Below are 20,611 nucleotides of genomic sequence, written 5' to 3'. Positions count from 1 at the left end.
TTCTATTTCATCTTCTGGTTTGCACTCTCTCTCTCTCTCTCTCCATTTATAAGAAGCCCATAAAAGTGCCTTTTTATATTCAGAACATAAGAAAAATGTGTGTGTGTTTGTGTGTAGATGTGTGTATGTCACACACACACACGGAAGGGCAAACGTACTTGTATTTTTCCTCTTTTTTCTGAATTTAATGAGCAAATATTCCATGCCCAGCCTAACTGGAAGGATCTGTTCCCTCCTAGCAACACCTAGAGGGCATCAGAGGTAGAAGCAGAGAAGAAATCTGAAATCTGAAACTGGTACATGCCCCCAGCCAATGGGAAAAGGCCTCCAACACTTCCGGACTGAAGCTTAAAAAGTCCAAGCATTGGCTGTGTAACACAAAGGACACCAAGTTCAGGAACAACACCCCATCAACTGCCAGCAGTTGAAAGGTCTACAGAGGAGGTAAGAAACTCATAAAAATAATTGTTCAGTCTTTGATTTTCCATTGCTATGTTTAAAGGCATCTTCTGGCATCTGTGCAAGGACCAAGGTTTGTGCTTGTCCTCCAGTGCACCCTTTCAGGGCAGTGATGATGAACCTATGGCTCAATGCCTGTGTTGCCTAATCTTGTATTGGCTTGATTTAATGTGTGCGCGCGTGCAGGCACAAGTGAATGCGCAAAGCCTGAGGGAGAGGAAAGCAGACAGGGGAAATCCGGGGGGGGGGGGAGAGCTGAAGTGAACAGAGTGTGAAGAGAGGAGAGAAAAGGGTGGCCAGCCCTCAGCCAGAGAGTTATGCTTTCCCTGGCAGTAATCTGGACCTACAAACCTACAGAGTCTCTCCTGTGTCAATCAGAGTTGCTTGATCCATGATCCAGGGAAGAACGAAGATGCTTCTTGAGAGCTTAGAGTGAAGAGGGGGTCCCATTGCTGTTTGTGAGCTACCCAACATTAAAAAATGTGTGGATTAAGTATTCTGCTCCAATGTTAACCTGCAGAGAAGGGAAGGTTCTTTTTGAATGAGTGAGTCTCATAGCACCTTTATGAAACATTTATTTAAATGACATTAAGCACTTTCCTTCCATACATTTTTATTATGGATAATCCACAATAGAGACCTTGTTTGAAAGCAACTCAGGCCTGTGGATCCTGATGCTACTTCTAAATAAAGAAAGATATTGGGAAATCTAATTGGGGATTCCTCATATATGTGTCCTTGACTAAAACATTCTGCATGATTCATATTCTCCATGGAGATTTTAGCTGCCCTGCTGTTTTTTTGTTTTTTTTTTAATAAAATTTTTATTGGGTTTTCCGCTTTTATAAAAACAAAACACACACAAAAATAACACAAGACAAAAACATGCATAAATTCAGCAAATCCTCGTTTCATAACCTTGTTCCCTGACTTCCCCCCACCCCCCTTCGTGCATCCCAATTCCCAAAATTATATCAGCAAGTTGGTATTTCTCCTCTTAGCCATCTTATTCATCTTATTACCTCTTTTATAATAAAAAAAAAATTGATTTTCCTAAGTTGGACTTAAGTTCTCTTCCATCGATTTTTCATTTTATCTTAATTAAAAGTCATAATAACCAAACCTAAAAGTCTTAGGAGTTTTTAAGAATCTCCTCTTCCCTCCCTCCCAATTAGCTGCCCTGCTGTTGATGCCGAGGAGTGCCTTTGGCCCTTATACTCTGTCTGTTATCTTCCCTGCAGGTTTCAGCCATGTGGCTCTACCTGGCTGCCCTGCTGGGGCTTTACTTCCTTCGCCGATGGTACCAGGAGAGACAGACGGTGGAGAACCTGACGGAGAAATGTGTCTTCATCACGGGGTGTGACTCTGGCTTTGGAAACCTACTTGCCAGGCAGCTGGATGCCCGGGGTCTGTGGGTGCTGGCAGCCTGTCTCACGCAGAAGGGGGCAGAGCAGCTGGGCAAGGCCACCTCAGAGCGCTTGAAAACCACCATTCTGGATGTGACCAGCACAGAGAGCGTGGCGGCAGCCACGGAGTGGGTGAAGGAGCAAGCAGGAAGCAAAGGTTTGGCCAAACACAGTTCATTGAGTATTCTATTCTTATGGATATCATAGGCTGTATGTTGCATCCAATGTTTGGCTGCTTCTGAAACCAAGAAACCCACACTTTCTCTTCCTCACCAGTCTGGTAACATTTCCTTCTTTCCTTCCTTCCTTGTCTACATTTCATAAAATCTAGCACTGATGGGTTGTAAAAGAAAACAAAAAACTCAAAGTGGTTTACAAAGAGTGTAAAACAATAAAATGATCTGTGGAAACAATTAAAAACAACTACCTAAAACATTCAATAAAATAAAATCAGCAATAAGGTAAAAATGGATTATGACTTTCAACATTCCGCATGTATGGGTAGGCTTGTCTAAACACACACAAAAAATTAGGAGGTGCCTGTCTGATGCCCATGGTCTGAGGGTTCCTACATGCAGGTGCTTCCACACTCAAAGTTCAATTTCCTACACCTACGGAATGGGTATTATGTAACGGTGCCAGTTCTGCAGATTGAAGTGGTCAATTGGGCATATATAGGATAAGATGATCTCGCAGGTAAACTGGTCCCAAGCAGTTAAGGGCTTTATATGCTAAAAAATTTGCCTGGCAATCAGTGGAGTTCTCTGAGCAGATGTGTTATATGCTGGCAATGTCTCACTCCTGTCAGCAACCATGCTGCAGCCATCTGCACTAACTGCAACTTCTGGACCAAGTGCAAGTGAAGTCCCACACAGAGCACATTGTAATCATCCACTCTTGAAGTAACCCATGCACGAATTCCTATGGCCAAGCTTTCCAGGTCCAGGAATGTTCATAGCTGTCAAATCACACTAACTGCAGCTGGTAAAATGCAATCCCATCCAGGGTGGACAATTGACCGATTTCTCTGACACAGGAACCCCTCACCCACAGTGCCTCTGCTTTGCCAAGATGCATCTGACCTCTGCATCCATGGCTATTGCTGTTTTCCCACTCTTTGAGATGACGGGTTCATGCACTATCCACCCAAAATGTGTTCCAAAGAGAGACCATGAGTCTTTTCCCGCAGGACTCTGGGGCTTAGTGAACAATGCAGGCATCCTCTGGCAAATGGCCCCCAACGAGTGGCTGACCAAGGAGGACTTTGTGAGGGTGCTGGATGTGAACCTGCTTGGAACAATTGATGTGACGCTGCACATGCTGCCCTTCATCAGGAGAGCCCAGGGAAGGCTGGTCAATGTGTCTAGCATGGTCGGGAGGTTTGCTTATAGTGGAGGAGGCTACAGCCCTTCAAAATTTGCTTTGGAAGCATTTTCTGACAACCTCAGGTAAATCATTCATTCTGTTTTTACATTTACTACCGCTATGGTAGGGAAGAGACACTTTGAATGGTATGTGAGATTACACTCCTGAGAAACCCTAATTCATACTGTTTTTAACCTAAAAGGAAACTATCTTCATGTCTCTTTTATGCATGCTCACAAACCTTTTTGTATTTAGCAGTTCTGTTGCTTTTGATACTCCCCAAGAGGATCATTAAAGCAGTCATTAAAATGGGTGAGAAATCCGTCTGTAACTGGCAGGTTGGGCACAGGGAGAGATACGAACTCTGGGCTCAGGAGTCATCATGTTGTCTCTTTAAATTTTTTGTTTTCATCATAGACGTGAATTACATCCTTTTGGGGTCAAAGTTAGCATCATAGAGCCAGGCAGCTTTGCAACAAAATTTGATGAAACTTACAAAACGAACCTCACCAACTTATGGAAGAAGTTGCCTGCTGAGATCAAAGACCTCTATGGGCTGCAGTACTGGAATAACTGTGAGTTGAGACATAGAAATTGCTTTTCCTTGCCCCACTCAGGGATATATATACCGTATTTTTCGCCGTATAGGACGCACCGGTCCATAGGACGCACCTAGATTGGGGGGGGGAAATGAAGGGAAAAAATTATTTCCCCCCCCCAGGCGCGGGGCTGGGGCAGGGGAAGCCCGAGCTTCCCCCGCCCCCCAGCCCCCAGAACGGGACCCAGAGCAATGCCGAAGCTGCGTGCAGCTTTGGCATCACTCTGGGAGCTTGCAGGGCTGGAGGAGGGGGAAGCCCTCCGCCAGCCTTCTAACCAAGTCTAACCGAGTTTGCGGGGCTGGCGAGGGGGAGGAGCAGGCTTCTCCCCCCCCCCCGCCAGCCTTCTAGCCAAGTCGGGGGACAGCGGGAAAGGCGTGCTGCGCCTCTCCCGCTCTCCCCCGAGTTTGCGGGGCTGGCGACGGGGAGGAGCAGGCTTCTCCCCCCCGCCAGCCTTCTAACCAAGTCGGGGGACAGCGGGAAAGGCACGCTGCACCTCCCGCTGTCCCCCGAGCTTGTGGGGCTGGTGGTGGGGCTCTGCTGAAGCCTGGAGAGGAGAGGGGTCGGTGCGCACCGACCCCTCTCACTCTCCAGGCTTCAGGAAAAGCCTGCATTCACCCCATAGGACGCACACACATTTCCCCTTCGTTTTTGGAGGGGAAAAATTGCATCCTATAGGGCGAAAAATACAGGGGGGGGGAGAGAGAGAGAGAGAGAGAGAGAGAGAGAGAGAGAGAAGGAAAGCTCTGGTCCTAAACCCCCGCTACCTTGCAGCTATTCTCATTTGTGAAAGAGGTTTCAGGAGTAAACCCCGTGGAAAAATCCATACCCACTGCTTTTGTTTTAAACTTTTTTAAATTTTAAATTGCTGTGACCCGTCTAGAAAAGTCTGAAGAGTAAACTCTACACAAATCTGGAGGGGAGTCCCTAAGACGGTTGGATAGCACCTTCTACATCTCCATCTGGCAACTCCTTTAGCCAAGCTGGTGCCAACCATCTTGCTCTGCTTTCTTTTGGGCCACATCAGTCTTGTTGTCTGGGCAGCGCAGGACCTCCAGACACGCTGCCCAGGCTTGTGCCCCAGAGAGGCCACTTCAGACCCTGTGATTCTCCAGTGGTTTGATTTCACCTCTGGAGATGCACTCCATTGTCTCCCGAAGCAGACAATGCCAACAATAACACACACACACACACACACACACACACACTTGCTTTATTGCTCACCTTTCCCCATTAGTTCCCATGGCAGGTCACAGCAATTTAAAATATGATATTAAAAAACAAATTACAGCCTCCCCCAGTAGGGTGGGTCCTGATACATGCATGCATGTATATTATCATATTAGCATATCATTTCATATCTTATCTTAAATATATCATATATCTTTTTTATTTGATGCTGCTGAAAAGATGGCAGACTTTGGCACGGTCAAACACTGTGGTGCTGTGTGGTAAATTTTCCGAAACTGTCTGGAACCCACCCCACTACCATGAGACATTGCCCATCCCGTTCTTTCTCTCTTCCGAATGGTCGCTGAAACCGGAGGGGAAGTTGCCACTGACATTTCAGGTCATTTCCTATAACATTCTGCATTGTCTGCACTGGACTGCATGGGGCACATACCTGGGTTAGGCGAGCTACATGAACTAAGAAGCTCTTACATTCTGAAAAGCAAATGGGTCATTCTGCCGTTCTTCCCCTGCACCTTCTACATTTATCTAAAAACATCTGCTGTGTCATGCAGACGTCATGTTCCAAAGAAGCCGAGTGCGCAAGAGGCAGGTGGTATGGCTAACACTCAGAAGCAGATGAGTTAATCAGTAACTGGCAGGGCAGGCAGAACTGAATCTGTGATCCCTGAACTCAAATTGTGAGGTAGACGTGGGCTACTGTGAAGCAAGAAGGCAGAAATATAGCCTACAAGGAAGGGTATGGCAGTGAGTACCTGCTGTGAAGATGCACCTAAACTCTTCAGAAAGGAGTTTAGTTAATGCCTGGCAGCTGTACTACTCAGCCGAAAGCTTGCCCGACACGTCTTCCTGCTACTTATACTTTGAGCACAAACAGTAAATCAAGCAATAAAGCAAACCGAAAATCAATGCCAGTCCCAAAGGTACCAATAAGCAAGAAGGAAGAATTGTACAGACCAATCCACCTATCTCCTCAGGATACACAATTCTTCCACAGTAGGTCCAGGGGAACTTGACACAGGCTGCCATTTTCAGCCTCATAAGTACTCCCCCACCCTTACAACTCAAAAGCTTTGCAAAGTTGGAACTGAGGTCCAGCTGCTTCAGAAATCTGGCAGCAATATCTTCATATGGCACCGGCCCATAGGATGCACCTAGTTTTTTTTGGGGGGGGAATAAAGAAAAAAAATGTTATTTTTCCCCCCAGGTGCGGGGCTGGGGCAGGGGAAGCCCTAGTTTCCCCTGACCCCAGCCCCCAGAACAGGCAGCTCTCTGCAAGCCTTGGGAGATCGGTGCGACTTCAGGATATCTGCCTGAAGCCCAAACCTGGTCGGGAGACAGCAGGAAGGCGTGCTGTACCTCCCCGCTTCTCCCCATCGCCAACCTCCAGATCAGGTTGGGAGACAGCGGGAAGGCACACTGCGCGCTTCTCCCCGCTGCCAGCCCCACAAGCTGGGGGACAGCAGGGAGGTGCAGCACACCTTCCCGCTGTCCCCCGACCTGGTTTGGAGGCGCCCAAGGCTTCCTGAAGCTTGGAGAGCGAGAGGGGTCAGTGCGCACCAACCCCTCTCGCTCTCCAGGCTTCAGCGAAAGCCTGCATTCGCCCCATAGGACGCACACACAGTTCCCCTTCATTTTTGGAGGGGGAAAAGTGCGTCCTATCCTATAGGGTGAAAAATACGATATATATGATCTTTCAGTTCTGTTGTGGAAGATGCCAGGGCTCTGTGCCCAGTCAGTTACAAGGCAGGGATGATTTCTTTTTGTTCTTTCCCCCCCCCTCCATCTCTAGTTCCCCAGACGTTATTCAACGGTAAATGGAGGAATACAGACCTCTGCCTGGTCACGAACTGTATGCAGCATGCGCTGACCTCCCGCTACCCGCGTAGCCGCTACACTGCAGGTCTGGATGCCAAATTCATCTTCATCCCCCTCTCGTACCTTCCAGCCTCACTTGCAGACTATATTGTGGCTTATGGGCGGCCCGGACCAGCCAAAGCTCTTTGCTGATCATAGACACACTTCAGACATGAATCTCTAGGAGAACCAAGGAATGTTGACTACAGCTGCACGATGCCGTCATTCCTACTTTCGCCATCTCCAGGCTGGTAGCAGCTGGAGCTCTCATCTCCTTCCCACTCATTCTGCTTTGCGCCAAGATCAATCTACTGAGCTTTCTGTTTATTCACAGGGATATTCATCAATGAAGGGGGAATTCTGAAACATAAAACCCCACTCCCTGCACAGACACACCATGAAATCACCCCTCAGACTGTCTGGGTTGAACAGCTGAATGTTCCACACCTACACACTACAGCCTCCTAACCAGAAGATGCAGGACTTCCCATAATGAGCCATAATTTGTTAAGGGTGCTGGGAATTGCAACTCCATGCTACCATTCCCGGGATTCAGCCATGAACTATGAACATGCTTGGAAATCCTCCCTCTGAATGTTGTAACTCTCCTCCTTGGTACGGCTGGGCTAGCATTAACCCTGAAGAGGATTTCTGCCGTACAAAATTTAAACAGGTTTATCTAGGAACCCTGAAAAGACAGCCCCTTTTCATAATTACTCTTACATTTTGAAGGTATGTTGTCTTCAGTAAAGAGGTTTATTGCAGGCCCAGGCATCGTGCTCCCCAGTCCCCAGACAAATAAAAGACCACTAATACTGGTTTGGGTCGAAACAGGCCACAACTTTATGGAATACAGTGGTACCTCAGGTTAAGTACTTAATTCGTTCCGGAGGTCCGTTCTTAACCTGAAACTGTTCTTAACCTGAAGCACCACTTCAGCTAATGGGGCCTCCTGCTGCCGCCGCACCGCCAGAGCACGATTTCTGTTCTCATCCTGAAGCAAAGTTCTTAGTTCCGAGGTAACATTTCGGGGTTAGCGGTGTCTGTAACCTGAAGCGTATGTAACCTGAAGTGTATGTAACCTGAGGTACCACTGTACAGATGAAAGAGGTTTGGCTTGGGCATGGGGCAATCAAAATATACTTCCAGCCCGCCCACCGGAAGTAACATGTAGATCAATCCAGGCGGGAGTTCCTAAGACTTACATCAAATAGGATGACCCCAGCAGGGACCGCCATCTGGGGGAGTGCCATCAGCCCTAGCCTCGCCTGGCCACGCAGACATGGCCACTGTCCCCGCATCCCCTTAACAGGATACCCATGGGATTGGAGGGGCAGGTGGAGACTACAACCGCCCCTCGCAACGCTGGCACACTGAAAGGGTGAGCGGAGTTGCCCTTCAGATTTCTGCATAGACCTGCTCCGGGCATTGCTATTTCCAGCATTAAAGCACATACTTGCATATTGTGGGGAAATGCTGTGTTTGTTGGTTTCCTCAGCTACAATGACTCCATCAGTCTCACCCTCCCCACCAGACATGTATATTTTTCTTCCTTCATCTTTCAGTTGCTGTAATTGAAATTGCTGCTTCATTTTTGCATCAAACCTGCCTTTAGTGGAAGTCATCAGATATTAGCATATGTGCAATGCTTCCTGCATTGCTAAAGAGTTACAGTGGTACCTTGGGTTACAGACGCTTCAGGTTACATACGCTTCAGGTTACAGACTCTGCTAACCCAGAAATATTACCTCAGGTTAAGAACTTTACTACAGGATAGGAACAGAAATCGTGCTCCAGTGGCGCGGCGGCAGCAGGAGGCCCCATTAGCTAAAGTGGTGCTTCAGGTTAGGAACAGTTTCAGGTTAAGAACGGACCTCCAGAACGAATTAAGTACTTAACCCGAGGTACCACTGTGCATGCATTAAGCATGTTGGGCACAAATACTTTCTTCCATTTTCTAAAAATCAAGTCTATCCCTGAACTGTCCAGGAGAATCATGGATTCAAGCATAACTGGCAGTATCAACCCTATATCAGGGTTTCCTTAATGACAAAGGAATTACAAATACTACCAAATGGTAGAATCCTTTCCCTTCACTAATGTTGTTCTGAAAGGAATGTGGATTAAATGAACTCATCTCCCCTGTCCCCTCTCTATATAAAATGCATGAGATTAATTGTGCATCTACATGTAAAAAGGAGGTGTTGTTTAGTCGTGTCCAACTCTTCGTGACCCCCTGGACTAGAGCACGCCAGGCACTCCTGTCTTCTACTGCCTCCCGCAGTTTGGTCAGACTCATGTTTGTGGCTTCGAGAACACTGTCCAACCATCTCATCTTCTGTCGTCCCCTTCTCCTTGTGCCCTCCATCTTTCCCAACATCAGGGTCTTTTTCAGGGAGTCTTCTCTTCTCATGAGGTGGCCAAAGTATTGGAGTCTCAGCTTCAGGATCTGTTCTTCCAGTGAACACTCAGGGCTGATTTCCTTAAGAATGGATAGGTTTGATCTTCTCGCAGTTCATGGGACTCTCAAGAGTCTCCTCCAGGGAGACCAAAGATGAAGAAGTAAAATCAGCAATGATCAAATGGGCGCAAGATGTAGGACATAATATACAATTTCAGGACTGGATAAAATTGTGGAAATTTACAGATTGCATATTATTGAGAGAGAATTATATGAAAATGATGTATAGATGGTATTTATCACCGGTTAAATTGGCAAAAACGTATAAAAATGAAAAGAAAGAGTGTTAGAGATGTGAAACAAAAGGTACATTTTATCATATGTGGTGGGATTGCAAAAAGGGAAAATCCTACTGGGAAATGATATATAATGAATTGGGGGGGAAATAACTTTTGTAAAAAAAACCAGAAGTCTTTTTGTTAGGTATTTTAGGTCAAGACATACCAAAGGAAGTGAGGACTTTATTTATGTATGCCACTACAGCAGCAAGAATGTTGATTGCACAAAATTGGAAGACTGGAGAAATACCAACTAAAGAACAATGGCAAGAGAAGTTTAAGAACTATGTAGAACTGGCAAAAATGACCCAGAATCTCTCATCCCAGAATCTTTTCCACTCAGATTTTTAAAAAATATTTTTTATTAATTTTCATTAAAAAATATCCACTATAAGTCTTATTATAGCAATACCAAATTACAATACCAACTCAAATACAAATCAATCACGTAGCCAATTATGTAATTTAGGTGGCTTGCAATGGGTGGGGCCAAGTGGAAAAAAAATTGAACCCCAAGTCTGGTATATCAGAAAACTGGTTCCCCGCACCCCCCAAAAATGGCCTTGCTCACAGGTAAATCAATGCATGCATGCCCACCGTGGACTTCAGGTTTCCTGAACTCTGGCAGGGAGGGGGAAGTTAGTTGAGACATCACTTGAGAGCATGGAGGACCCCCCCCCCCTCGGACTTGGAGGTCCAAATGATGATTTCATTTCTATACCACTTTATATTTTTAAGAAAAATCTCAAAGCGGTTTATTAAAACATCAATAAAACAATCCAGAATCAAACATTTCTGAAGAAAGTGAAATATAGAGTATACAGTCAAAGCAACATAATTAACAGAAAGCTAAAATATTATCTTAAAATTTTCAAATAAAACATTGCAAAGGAGGTCAACTACAGAATACATATTTAACACAAACAAAAGTAACACAAAATATTAAATATTTTTTTAAAAAACTACCAAAAAAATTGCTAAGTCAAGTCAAATATAAAATGCACATTTAAACCAGCATAATTAACAAGAGAATAAAATATTATCATAAGTATGACACGACTGTTTGGCAGGCACAAAAAGATGGGGCAAAGGAATCCAATAGTTAGGGTTTGTTGTCAGGGATAGCAACGTCCCTCCAGTCTCAGCCGGCGCCTCTTCAGTAGGGCTGGTGAGTGTGGGCCTCACCCCCTAGGCCAGGTGGAAAGGGCCTTGCGGGGAGCAGCCTTCACGACGAGGCACCTGCCTCCTTGCGAAGAGCTGTGTATTTGTGCTTGCAACATGATGCTGTAATAAAAGGCTTATAAATCTTACCATCTGCTCATTAATATCTGTGAAGTTACACCTGACAGGTAGAGCAGCCTCTGGTTCCTTTGGAGCTTGGGATGTGGCAACCATAAAAGGCACCCTGGAGAACGTCCAGCCACCTTTCTGAAACATAGTGAAATACACTCACTTGATGTAAGACGGCTGCAGACATTTTGACCATAACTCACAATTAACAATTTCATTGTTTTGGCAGCTTCTCAAAGTAAGCCAAATACAAAACAAGAGCATCATCTTACCTGCTTGGCAGTCTTTCCTTACATTTTGCAGGAAGTATCATTGTCTAAGCCAGCAGAACCAGCTACATTCACCGTGTCTCAGCATGTACTTTCTCCCAGAACAGAATTACCTCACATCCCCAAAGCCTACCTTTCACATGCATTGCGGGGTGGGGCGTGCTTAAGAGACGGGTTTAGACAGAAAAGGTGACAAGCGCAATTTGAGGAGCTAAGCTCCAACTAGTTGCCAATACTCCCAAGGATGCAGCCTTCGATTTGGACCACAGGCCTGAAAGGTATTTATTTTGCCTTGGTGCAAACCTGCAAGCAAAAAAAATTCCATTTCTACTTATTCGTCAGTGGTCCTTCGCAGATATAGCTGTATTCCACCCATCACACCCTGGGGCAAATAAGAGGCAATTCCTGATACCTGTCAGTTCTTATAGCAAAAGGGACCTTTTAGTTTAGAGTTGTCAATGGGTTAGAATATTACTCTTATCACACACATCAGTAATTAAATTAAGTTTTACAATAGCCTGGTTTGGTTCTCCATTACTTGGTTATGCACACACTATTAACATTCAAGAACTCTGGATTTGTGTAGCCTGCAACACTGTCATCAGTAGATACATGAAAATATGAAACAAAAACAATCACACTCCATTAAACAGCCAAAACCAGGTGAGCATCAAATTAAGACAACTTCTGTTATGTGATGGGCCAGGCTAAGGAAGACAGATGCAGAGCAGAGGAGGCAGGTGCCACCTAATCCCGGTGGGATGCCAGAAGACTCTTTGTTATGTACCAGTATCTTCTCTTGAAAATAAATAGTAGACTATTAAGCAGTACAGTTGTACAAATCCTCAGCACCTAGAAGTGTCTAGCCTTGGTTCAGAAGGGGTTTCTGTTGTCATGCTCACTTCTGGGCAATCACATTTCTGGAACCCCAGTGAGAAAGAAAGCATTTGAGGAAATCTAAGCGCTATCTCTCCTCTCACTGGTTTCCCCTTGAAAATCAACCCCTTCTTTCACAACTGCAGTCAGATACTGCAAAATGTGAAGTTCCAGCCTCAAATCTTCAGTCTTACAGCACTTTGCAAGCAAACCTGCTACAAAGTCTATATATTGTATTGTTAAGCATCTCCCCAATCTTTGAACAGAAAGACTCTGGCATTCATAGAATCATACAGCTGGAAAGGACCCAAGGGTCATCTAGTTTAACCCCCTGCAATGCAGGAATCTCAGCTAAAGCATCCAAGACAGCCTGGCCCTTCCACCTTGTCTACTGTTTTTGAGGCTCATGGTCCTTCTGACATGAGTGAAGGGAGCGAGGCTTTTGATTCCTCTGGTGCCTTGTTCTCCCAATTCCAGCCTTCTAGGATCCCAGTCCCAGCCAGTCCCAGGGGTCGGTCTAGGAGTATGGGTGCATGACACAGCAGGCATTCCAGTCCGGTTTGGCCCGGTCGCAGTCTGCACCCCCTGGGCATGGGAGTTGAGGGTCTCAGCTTGCTCAGCATGTGAGCCCGGCCCTCTTCCAGTTAAGGATGCCAAGAAATATTTGCTGCTTCGCCCGCCTGGGGATGGTCCCTTCCTGGTTCATCTGATGGAAACCAACACATGGCTCATTATAACCAAGGCCTGGCTGAAAGTACATTACAGAACAACATCAAATTCCTTTTCAGCCTCTATGCTTGAAGACCGTGATCCATCTAGATGGTATAGAGCAGACATGGGCAAACTCGGCCCTCCAGTTGTTTTGGGACTACAACTCCCATCATCCCTAGCTAACAGGACTAGTGGTCAGGGATGATGGGAATTGTAGTCTCAAAACATCTGGAGGGCCGAGTTTGCCTATGCCTGCTTTAGAATATTGGTGCCTACAGTTCCTAATAGAAAAACTTTGTTTGTTTTTACAAAAGTTATTTTAAACAATTTTTTCAATTTATTATACAGTGGTACCTCTGATTACGTACTTAATTCGTTCCAGAGGTCCGTTCTTAACCTGAAACTGTTCTTAACCTGAAGCACCACTTTAGCTAATGGGGCCTCCTGCTGCTGCCGCATCGCCTCCACACGATTTCTGTTCTCATCCTGAAGCAAAGTTCTTAACCCGAGATACTATTTCTGGGTTAGCGGAGTCTGTAACCTGAAGCGTATATAACCTGAAGCATCTGTAACCCGAGGTACCACTGTATATCATTTCCCAGAAAGCTTTTACTACCTTCCATGGCCACCACATATGATAAAAGGTACCTTCTTTTTCTTTACATTTCCAGCAGGTATTTGTACTTGCTTTATACATTTTTGCTCACTTGCTAGGAGTCAAATACCACCGGTACATGATTTTCATATAAATTTTTTTTCAGTGTACAACATGCTGTGAATTTCAAATCTGTTTTCCGTAGCCTTTCCCAATCTGAAACCTGAATATTATGCTCCAAATCCATTGCCCAGTGTATCATTACAAATTTAACCTGTTCATCTTTTGCATACCATTCCAAGAACAATTTATACATTTTCGACAATAATTTCAAATTGTTCTCTAACAGGTCTTTTTGTTTTTGACTGTCTTAAAGATATCATTTAATTGGTGAAACTGTAACCAATCTGTTAATAAATCCCTTATCTCTTCAAAATCTTTCAGTTTCACCTGATGTTCCACCTCGGTTAACAGCTCTCTATATGTCACCCTATTACTTCTCACATTTAATTCTTTCAAAGATATCACTTCTAATGGGGAAAGACACCAAGGTGTTTTCTGTTCGAGTAAACTTTTATATTTTCCCCATACAGCAGATATGTCCAACCCATCGATCACAAGCCCGATTCCTGTCGCTCCCGGGCCCGAGGCAGCCCAAGAGAGCATAACATGCTCTTCACCAGAAAGGCAACAGCTCCAAAGCCGACACGAAAGACACACACACACACAAGAAAGGCAGAAGGAGAAGCCAGTGTGAGGCAGGAGGCGGGAGGCGGGAGCAGGGAGGAGGAAGATGGATTGAGGGTTGGCAATGGGAAGGCAGCAGCGGTGGATGGTGGAGCAATGTCGAGATGTTGTCCGATGTCAGTATTCCCTTTGGAGGCTTGCCGAGTTTGGAGGGTCTCTTCGCCGAGGGAGAGCCTGGAGGGTTCAGTGCCCCCAGCTGCCTCCCCCTAAAGAGGCGGTTGATGGAGCAAAACAGTTTAATGTTGGAGCTCTCCTTCTCCTGCCAGCACGCGACAAATTAGTGAGATGGAAAGGACTCCTAATTACCCTTTGGAGTTGATTCCAAAGTAACATCACAGGAGGCAAACATGCCATCCTAAGCGGGGGGAGGGTGTTGCTAAGACATTGGCATGGCCCCTTCTCCTTGGTTCAGATCCGTCTGGCGCAATATATGGTGCAATAATGGCAAAATAAGGCGCAATATATGGTGCAATAATGGCAAAATAAGGCATACGATCTGTTGGCTGCTGATGCTGAGCTTGTACAATATTTATAGAGGTAGATAGGCTTATACTGTTCCTCTTTATTAAGCTGTTCAGTTAATAAAAAGCTAGCTAGACCTATTATTTATACTTGTTTTGGCTTCCCTCTGCTCCAAGCAGCTCATTGCTTCATGCAAAATTCCTCCTTCCCCTCAATGACACTGCGATGGAGGTTAAATAGAGCAGCGAGCTTCATGGTGGAGCAGGGGTTGGGATTTGGTTTCTCCAAGGCTTGCTAGGTGCCTGTGTGCCCTCACTCTTGCAAGCTTCTTCCCTGCAGGTTTCAGCCATGTGGCTCTACCTGGCTGCCCTGCTGGGGCTTTACTTCCTTCGCCGATGGTACCAGGAGAGACAGACGGTGGAGAACCTGACGGAGAAATATGTCTTCATCACGGGCTGTTCCTCTGGCCTTGGGAACCACCTTGCCAGGCATCTGGATGCCCGGGGTCTGCGGGTGTTGGCAACCTGTACCACCCAGAAGGGGGCAGAGCAGCTGGACAAGGTCACCTCAGAGCGCTTGAAAACCACCGTTCTGGATGTCACCAGTAAGGAGAGTGTGGCGGCAGCGACAGAGTGGGTGAAAGAACAAGTGGGGAACAAAGGTAGCTTTTTGTTCTGTTGTTTCCATGCTCTGGATCTGATTATCTATATCATCATCTGCTTATCTTTATTCCACTTTCCCACAAAATGTGGCCAAAGTGACTCCCAATATATCAAAACAAAAAAGTATGACCATTTTAAAAAGTATTAGAAACAACTAAAATCAATAAGGCAATGAATGGGGAAGGAATTCCATGGGGTCACCTTAATTCAGCCTCTGTCAAGAGCTGCTAGGATTGCCAAATAACCTGAAAGATTATTGCTTTATGCCTTTGACAGCAGCTTGTTCTGTGAAGTCACACAGTGAAACTTCATTTTGTATGAAGATACATGTTCCTATCTGATAATGTCTACAGATACAAGAGAGCATAATTAATGCTGCAATATTTTAATCTTAATTTAAAAAATTAATTAATTTTTTTAAATTTAAATTTAAATTGGCAAGCAGTTGCAGAACCTCAAACTGATTAGCCAGTGCCTCTGGAAGAATCAGGCCAGGGATTTTCTGTATCATCTGTATCTTTATTCCACTTTCCCACACAATGTCGCCAAAGTGACTCCAAATATATCAAATGATTCAACCTCTATAAGAAGCTTCTAGGGTTGCCAACTGATCTGAAAGACATTTGCTTTGTGCCTTTGACAGCAGCTTATTCTGTGACATCAGCAGGTGAAGCTCCTTGTGGTGTGAAGAGAAACATTGACACCTGATAATGTCCACAGATCAAGCTGTTCTTTAAAGCACATATATGAAAAGCCGTAAGTGATGGTACAAAATGGTAACTTTAACTGACAAGCAGGTGATGCTGGACTCTGAATTTTTCCTCCTAAGAGCAGCTGGGAGGAGCTGCAATCCACACCAGGAAAATGACTCAGAAGGAGGAGATATGTGTTCCCTTTCTTCAGAAATGCTGCCTGATCCAATCTAAAGATTAAGATAATTTCTCCACAGTGGCTGCTGAGACTGAGACAACAAGGGAGATTATTGTACTATTGTTAATAAATGATATAAATCATTTATTAATGATACAAACCCCTCTTTCTTAGTTATTCCTCTCATCACCCTCTCATAAACACCCTCTCAGTGTTCCATGCATGCTATATTCCACACGTATCATGTCTTATTAATTTTATCTTTTTCACTAGCAAAATCCCTATAAAATCTCCTAACCAACCTGTGCAAAACGTAGGCCCAAACTACAGACTCCATTCTCTGATAGCATGCAGGAAATCAGGTGGCTGCTCTGCAAATTGATGCCCAGGGCTCCATACTATCCTCCACTTCAGTGCTGTGCTCATTTGACAGAGGGCAATAACTGAAGTTGCAAGAGTGTCCATGCATGGATCCTAAGCACTAAATGAGCAAAAGATGTGTGGGATAGAAGCTAAGATGGGTGCCTTGACTTAACAGCATCATCCTTGGCATATAGTGCATAGCACGTGCACACACAGCACTCACAAGAATGCAGATATACCCACATTTCCAAAGAATTGTGTATATCCAATTATTAGGGCAGGTGGGAACCTGGAACAATAAGAATCATTTTTTCTTCTCACACAGGGCTCTGGGGTTTGGTGAACAATGCAGGCACTGGTGTCCCATTAGCTCCCAGTGAGTGGCTGACCAAAGATGGCGTTGCAAGGATGATCGGTGTCAACTTTCTTGGGATGATTGATGTGACGCTGCACATGCTGCCCCTGGTGAGAAAAGCCAGAGGGAGGGTGGTCAACATGTCCAGTATGGCGGGACGATTGGCATGCTTTGCAGTACCCTATACCACATCCAAGTACGGCGTGGAAGCCTTCTCTGACATCCTGAGGTAAACATGATAGTTCTGTATCTTCCTCTTTCTCCTTGCTTTAGTGGGATGTCTGCTTCTCCAGCTAAGTTTCAAGCAGAGGACAGCAATGACTAAAGAGCAGGTGCTGGGACATGTGGACTGCACCAGAGACTTACCAAGTAATCAGCAGGGGTTTGCACACCTAAGTCAGCTCTTTTCCTTGAGGAAACAATTTAATGTACCAGTAAGAGTTGTAAGCAGCAACCTCCTGGTGGCTGCCTCTGAATATGCCTGATGCCGGGTCATCAACAATGCCCTGGTGCCTCAAGACAGAAGAAGACAGGAAGCTGCATTTCACCACATCTCCCTCTCTCCCTTCTTCTTCTTCTTCTTCTTCTTCTTCTTCTTCTTCTTCTTCTTCTTTAAGGAAAGATGTTCTATTCCATGGAAGCCAAGTCAAGATCTTCCTTATTATTCTGGTTCAGTAACAAGACGTGCTTCTTGATTTTTCCTCCTCAATTCAGGCGAGAGATGCATCCTTTCGGGGTCCGTGTCAGCATAATTGAACCCGGTTGTTTCAAAACACATATTCAGTCAAACATGATAGAGAGCTACAAGAATGCATGGAGCCAAGCCCCTTCTGACATCAAGGAAGCCTATGGGCAGCGCTACTTTGAGCGCAGTGAGTAGAAATGGGCGGGGGGAACAATTCAGTTTGGTTTGCATTGTGTGAAAGCACACAGCTATTATAAGTGCGAAGCCTGCAATTAAAGTATGTGCTAATAAGTCCCACTGTTGCAGTGGAACACACACACACACAGAGAGAGAGAGAGAGAGAGAGAGAGAGAGACCCTGAGACCCACCAGGCTAAATTGCTGGTTTCCAAATCCCACCCATCAGTAAGATGTTGTTATGATTCCCAAGCTTTTCGACTACATTCCCCCTCCAATGGACACACTTACACACATGTGACTGAGGTTTCAGTGACTGAGGTTGATGGAGATGGGGGGGGCATGAAGTCTATTTACAATGCTGATTATAGTTAGGAGTGGGGGCAGAACCTAGCTAATGTGACACGTTCAGGTCTGTATCTGGAGAGATATGAAATCGCACCCATTCCTAGCCTGTCGTTTGATCTTTGATTCAATTTGGCATATATGATACATAAGGAGACACATAGAAGGGAGAGAGAGAGATGGCCCTGGTGAGAGACCAACCCAGCCAACACTGTGGTTGTGGAGCAAAGGACCTTGGGCGGGTGGGGCCAGCAGGGTGCTGCTCTGGGCTCCTTGTTTACTGCACGGAAAGGGAAGCACCATCAGTTGTGGGAGATGGACAGAGGACGCAAAGAGACACACATAAGCACACACACAGGGTCGAGTCCAGTGGAGAAAAGGGAAGAGATTACCGAGGGAGTGGGGAGAAAGATGCAAAACAGTGTCCGCTACCCGCTTGATCCTGAGAGGCAGCTCTAAGAAAAGAGACCAGTTTATGCATTTTTAAAAAGCCGCAGAGAGGGAGAGGCGCCGGGTCACCCCAGTGGCAGAGCTTCATGCTCCGACACAGAGGGGGGAGGCGGAGAGCAGGTGGGGGCAGGCTGGGGCAGGGCGTGTGTCCTGGGGGTGTGGCAGGGGGGAGCAGCTGCGATGGCACCCCACCGGGATCGCGCTACTTCTTCCTCTGCTAGTGGGTTGCCCGGGCCTGAACCCGGCGTATGGCAACCCTCACCTAGATACAACCATTGAGCCCCACTTACTGACTGAAATACATATTGACACTGTCTAATCACCTATTGCTAAAGGTTTTTAATTATGGTGCTGGAGGAGACTCTTGAGAGTCCCATGGACTGCAAGAAGATCAAACCTCTCCATTCTTAAGGAAATCAGCCCTGAGTGCTCACTGGAAGGACAGATCGTGAAGCTGAGGCTCCAATACTTTGGCCACCTCATGAGAAGTGAAGACTCCCTGGAAAAGACCCTGATGTTGGGAAAGATGGAAGGCACAAGGAGAAGGGGATTACAGAGGATGAGATGGTTGGACAGTATTCTTGAAGCTAGCAACATGAGTTTTACCAAACTGCGGGAGGCAGTGGAGGACAGGAGTGCCTGGCATGCCCTGGTCCATGGGGTCACAAAGAGTCGGACACGACTAAACAACAACAATCAGCTGCTGCTAAAGGTTCTGTCTTAAAGCAACAGAATATGTTCCCGATGCCCCTCCTTAGATTTAGACCTCCTAGGCAGAGAAATCCAGAAGCTAACATATCCTTTCAGAACCAAAAATATTTAGGTTGTCTCCTGTGAAGTTATAGGGCAGCATACAAATTAAATAAATGCAGAAATAAATGCATATATATTTTTGTACCACTAACGTTTCTCTTGTTTCCTATATCACAGGTCTCAAATTATTGAAATTCTTCTCCTTCACCGGCAGCAGCAACTTGCAAACGGTCACGGACTCTATAGAACATGCCCTGACCTCCTGCTCCCCTCGCATCCGCTACTCTCCAGGATGGGATGCCAAACTCTTATACGTTCCTCTCTCTTACTTGCCAGCCTCCATTCTTGACTTCCTGTGGAGATGCATCTGGCCCAAACCAGCACAAGCCGTGTAGAATATTCTGAAGAAACATGTCAGTTCTCCAAATGAACCAAAGAAGTCTTTGCACTATGAACCATGTTCCGTTGTTTCTCTTTTCTGAAGTTCTAAACCAGTAGTTCTGATACTTTTCTTCCCACGGACCACTTGAGAATTGCTGAAGGTCTTGCTGGACCATGGTAGGGTGCTCAGGGATTTTTAATTGTAGTTTATTGCTTCTTTTATTTCTTCATCTATACAATGTATTTTATTGCATTACAAATTCTAGAGTAGTAGTCTATTAAAATATTTATCTGTTGGAATGTAATGTCCTACTCAGTGAGCATTTCTCTTACACCACACAGATGCACCACTGAAAAACTGGTTTGATGTGGCATTTGGCCAATAGTTCCAGTAAAGAAATTAATACCTTTGATCGATCCCCAAAGTACACTGAGTTAAAGGCAGGATCATGATATTATCTCAGGGTTAACCTCAGTGTCCCAATGACTTTCTCATGAATGAGTTTTGCTGCAAGGCAGTGGAGGTTGAGAACCAGAGCTTCCCTTCTCCAGGACTGGCTACCTTCCCTGTTGGAAATGCGTGGGGCCCTGTCTCAGTGCTGGCGGCAACAACCAGGGTCGCCCAGAGTCAATGGGGAAATAATATGTCTTTGTTTAGCTCCATGAGTAAGGAAAAGGGGGTGGATTCTGAGCACCATGTGGGTGGGGTGGGCCCAGAGATTCTGAAGGCAGTGTGGGATATAAAGCTGTCAGTCAAGTCCAACATTCCAAGAGGACTAACTGCCTCTATGTGGCAGGCAGTTTTGTCAGTTGGTTGGTTGGTCGGTTGCTGCTAACTGGTAACTGCTCGGTTGCAGTCTTCTCATGATTCACTACTATCTAGTATATAGCTTATCTGTTATGTAACCTAAACCTGCCTTCAGGAACCACTCTGTCAACCTGAATGAATCTGAAAGTAAAGTAGTTTATGTTAATATGATTCAGATTCCTATGTGTTTTCTTTAAGAG

General features: G+C 45.5%; 3 protein-coding genes across 3 annotated transcripts in view; all 3 read left to right on the top strand.

Annotated features, from left to right (window-relative positions):
* LOC309522739 (17-beta-hydroxysteroid dehydrogenase type 6-like) overlaps positions 1-20,582 on the top strand; it is a 51,072-nt gene extending 30,490 nt beyond the window's left edge. The window contains exon 6 of the transcript XR_014215166.1: positions 19,765-20,582. The gene's annotated coding sequence lies outside the window, so the exon portion shown is untranslated. The remainder of the gene's footprint in view (positions 1-19,764) is intronic.
* Positions 1,701-20,582, top strand: LOC309527603 (uncharacterized protein). The gene is made up of 9 exons (XM_082214422.1): positions 1,701-2,022; positions 3,055-3,313; positions 3,648-3,805; positions 6,810-7,022; positions 12,693-12,802; positions 14,804-15,224; positions 16,784-17,042; positions 17,528-17,685; positions 19,400-20,582. The coding sequence occupies exons 1-9, from the start codon at positions 1,710-1,712 to the stop codon at positions 19,615-19,617; spliced, it is 2,109 nt and encodes a 702-aa protein (XP_082070548.1). The 5' UTR covers positions 1,701-1,709; the 3' UTR covers positions 19,618-20,582.
* The window catches only part of PRIM1 (DNA primase subunit 1), a 113,490-nt gene continuing 107,433 nt past the window's right edge, over positions 14,555-20,611 (top strand). The window contains exon 1 of the mRNA XM_082205929.1: positions 14,555-14,678. The gene's annotated coding sequence lies outside the window, so the exon portion shown is untranslated. The remainder of the gene's footprint in view (positions 14,679-20,611) is intronic.

This window comes from Podarcis vaucheri (assembly GCF_965113315.1).
Source record: "Podarcis vaucheri genome assembly, chromosome: 2".
NCBI lineage: Eukaryota > Metazoa > Chordata > Lepidosauria > Squamata > Lacertidae > Podarcis > Podarcis vaucheri.
The sequence above is the reverse complement of the archived record's forward strand: the minus strand, read 5'-3'. Positions and strand labels throughout refer to the sequence as shown.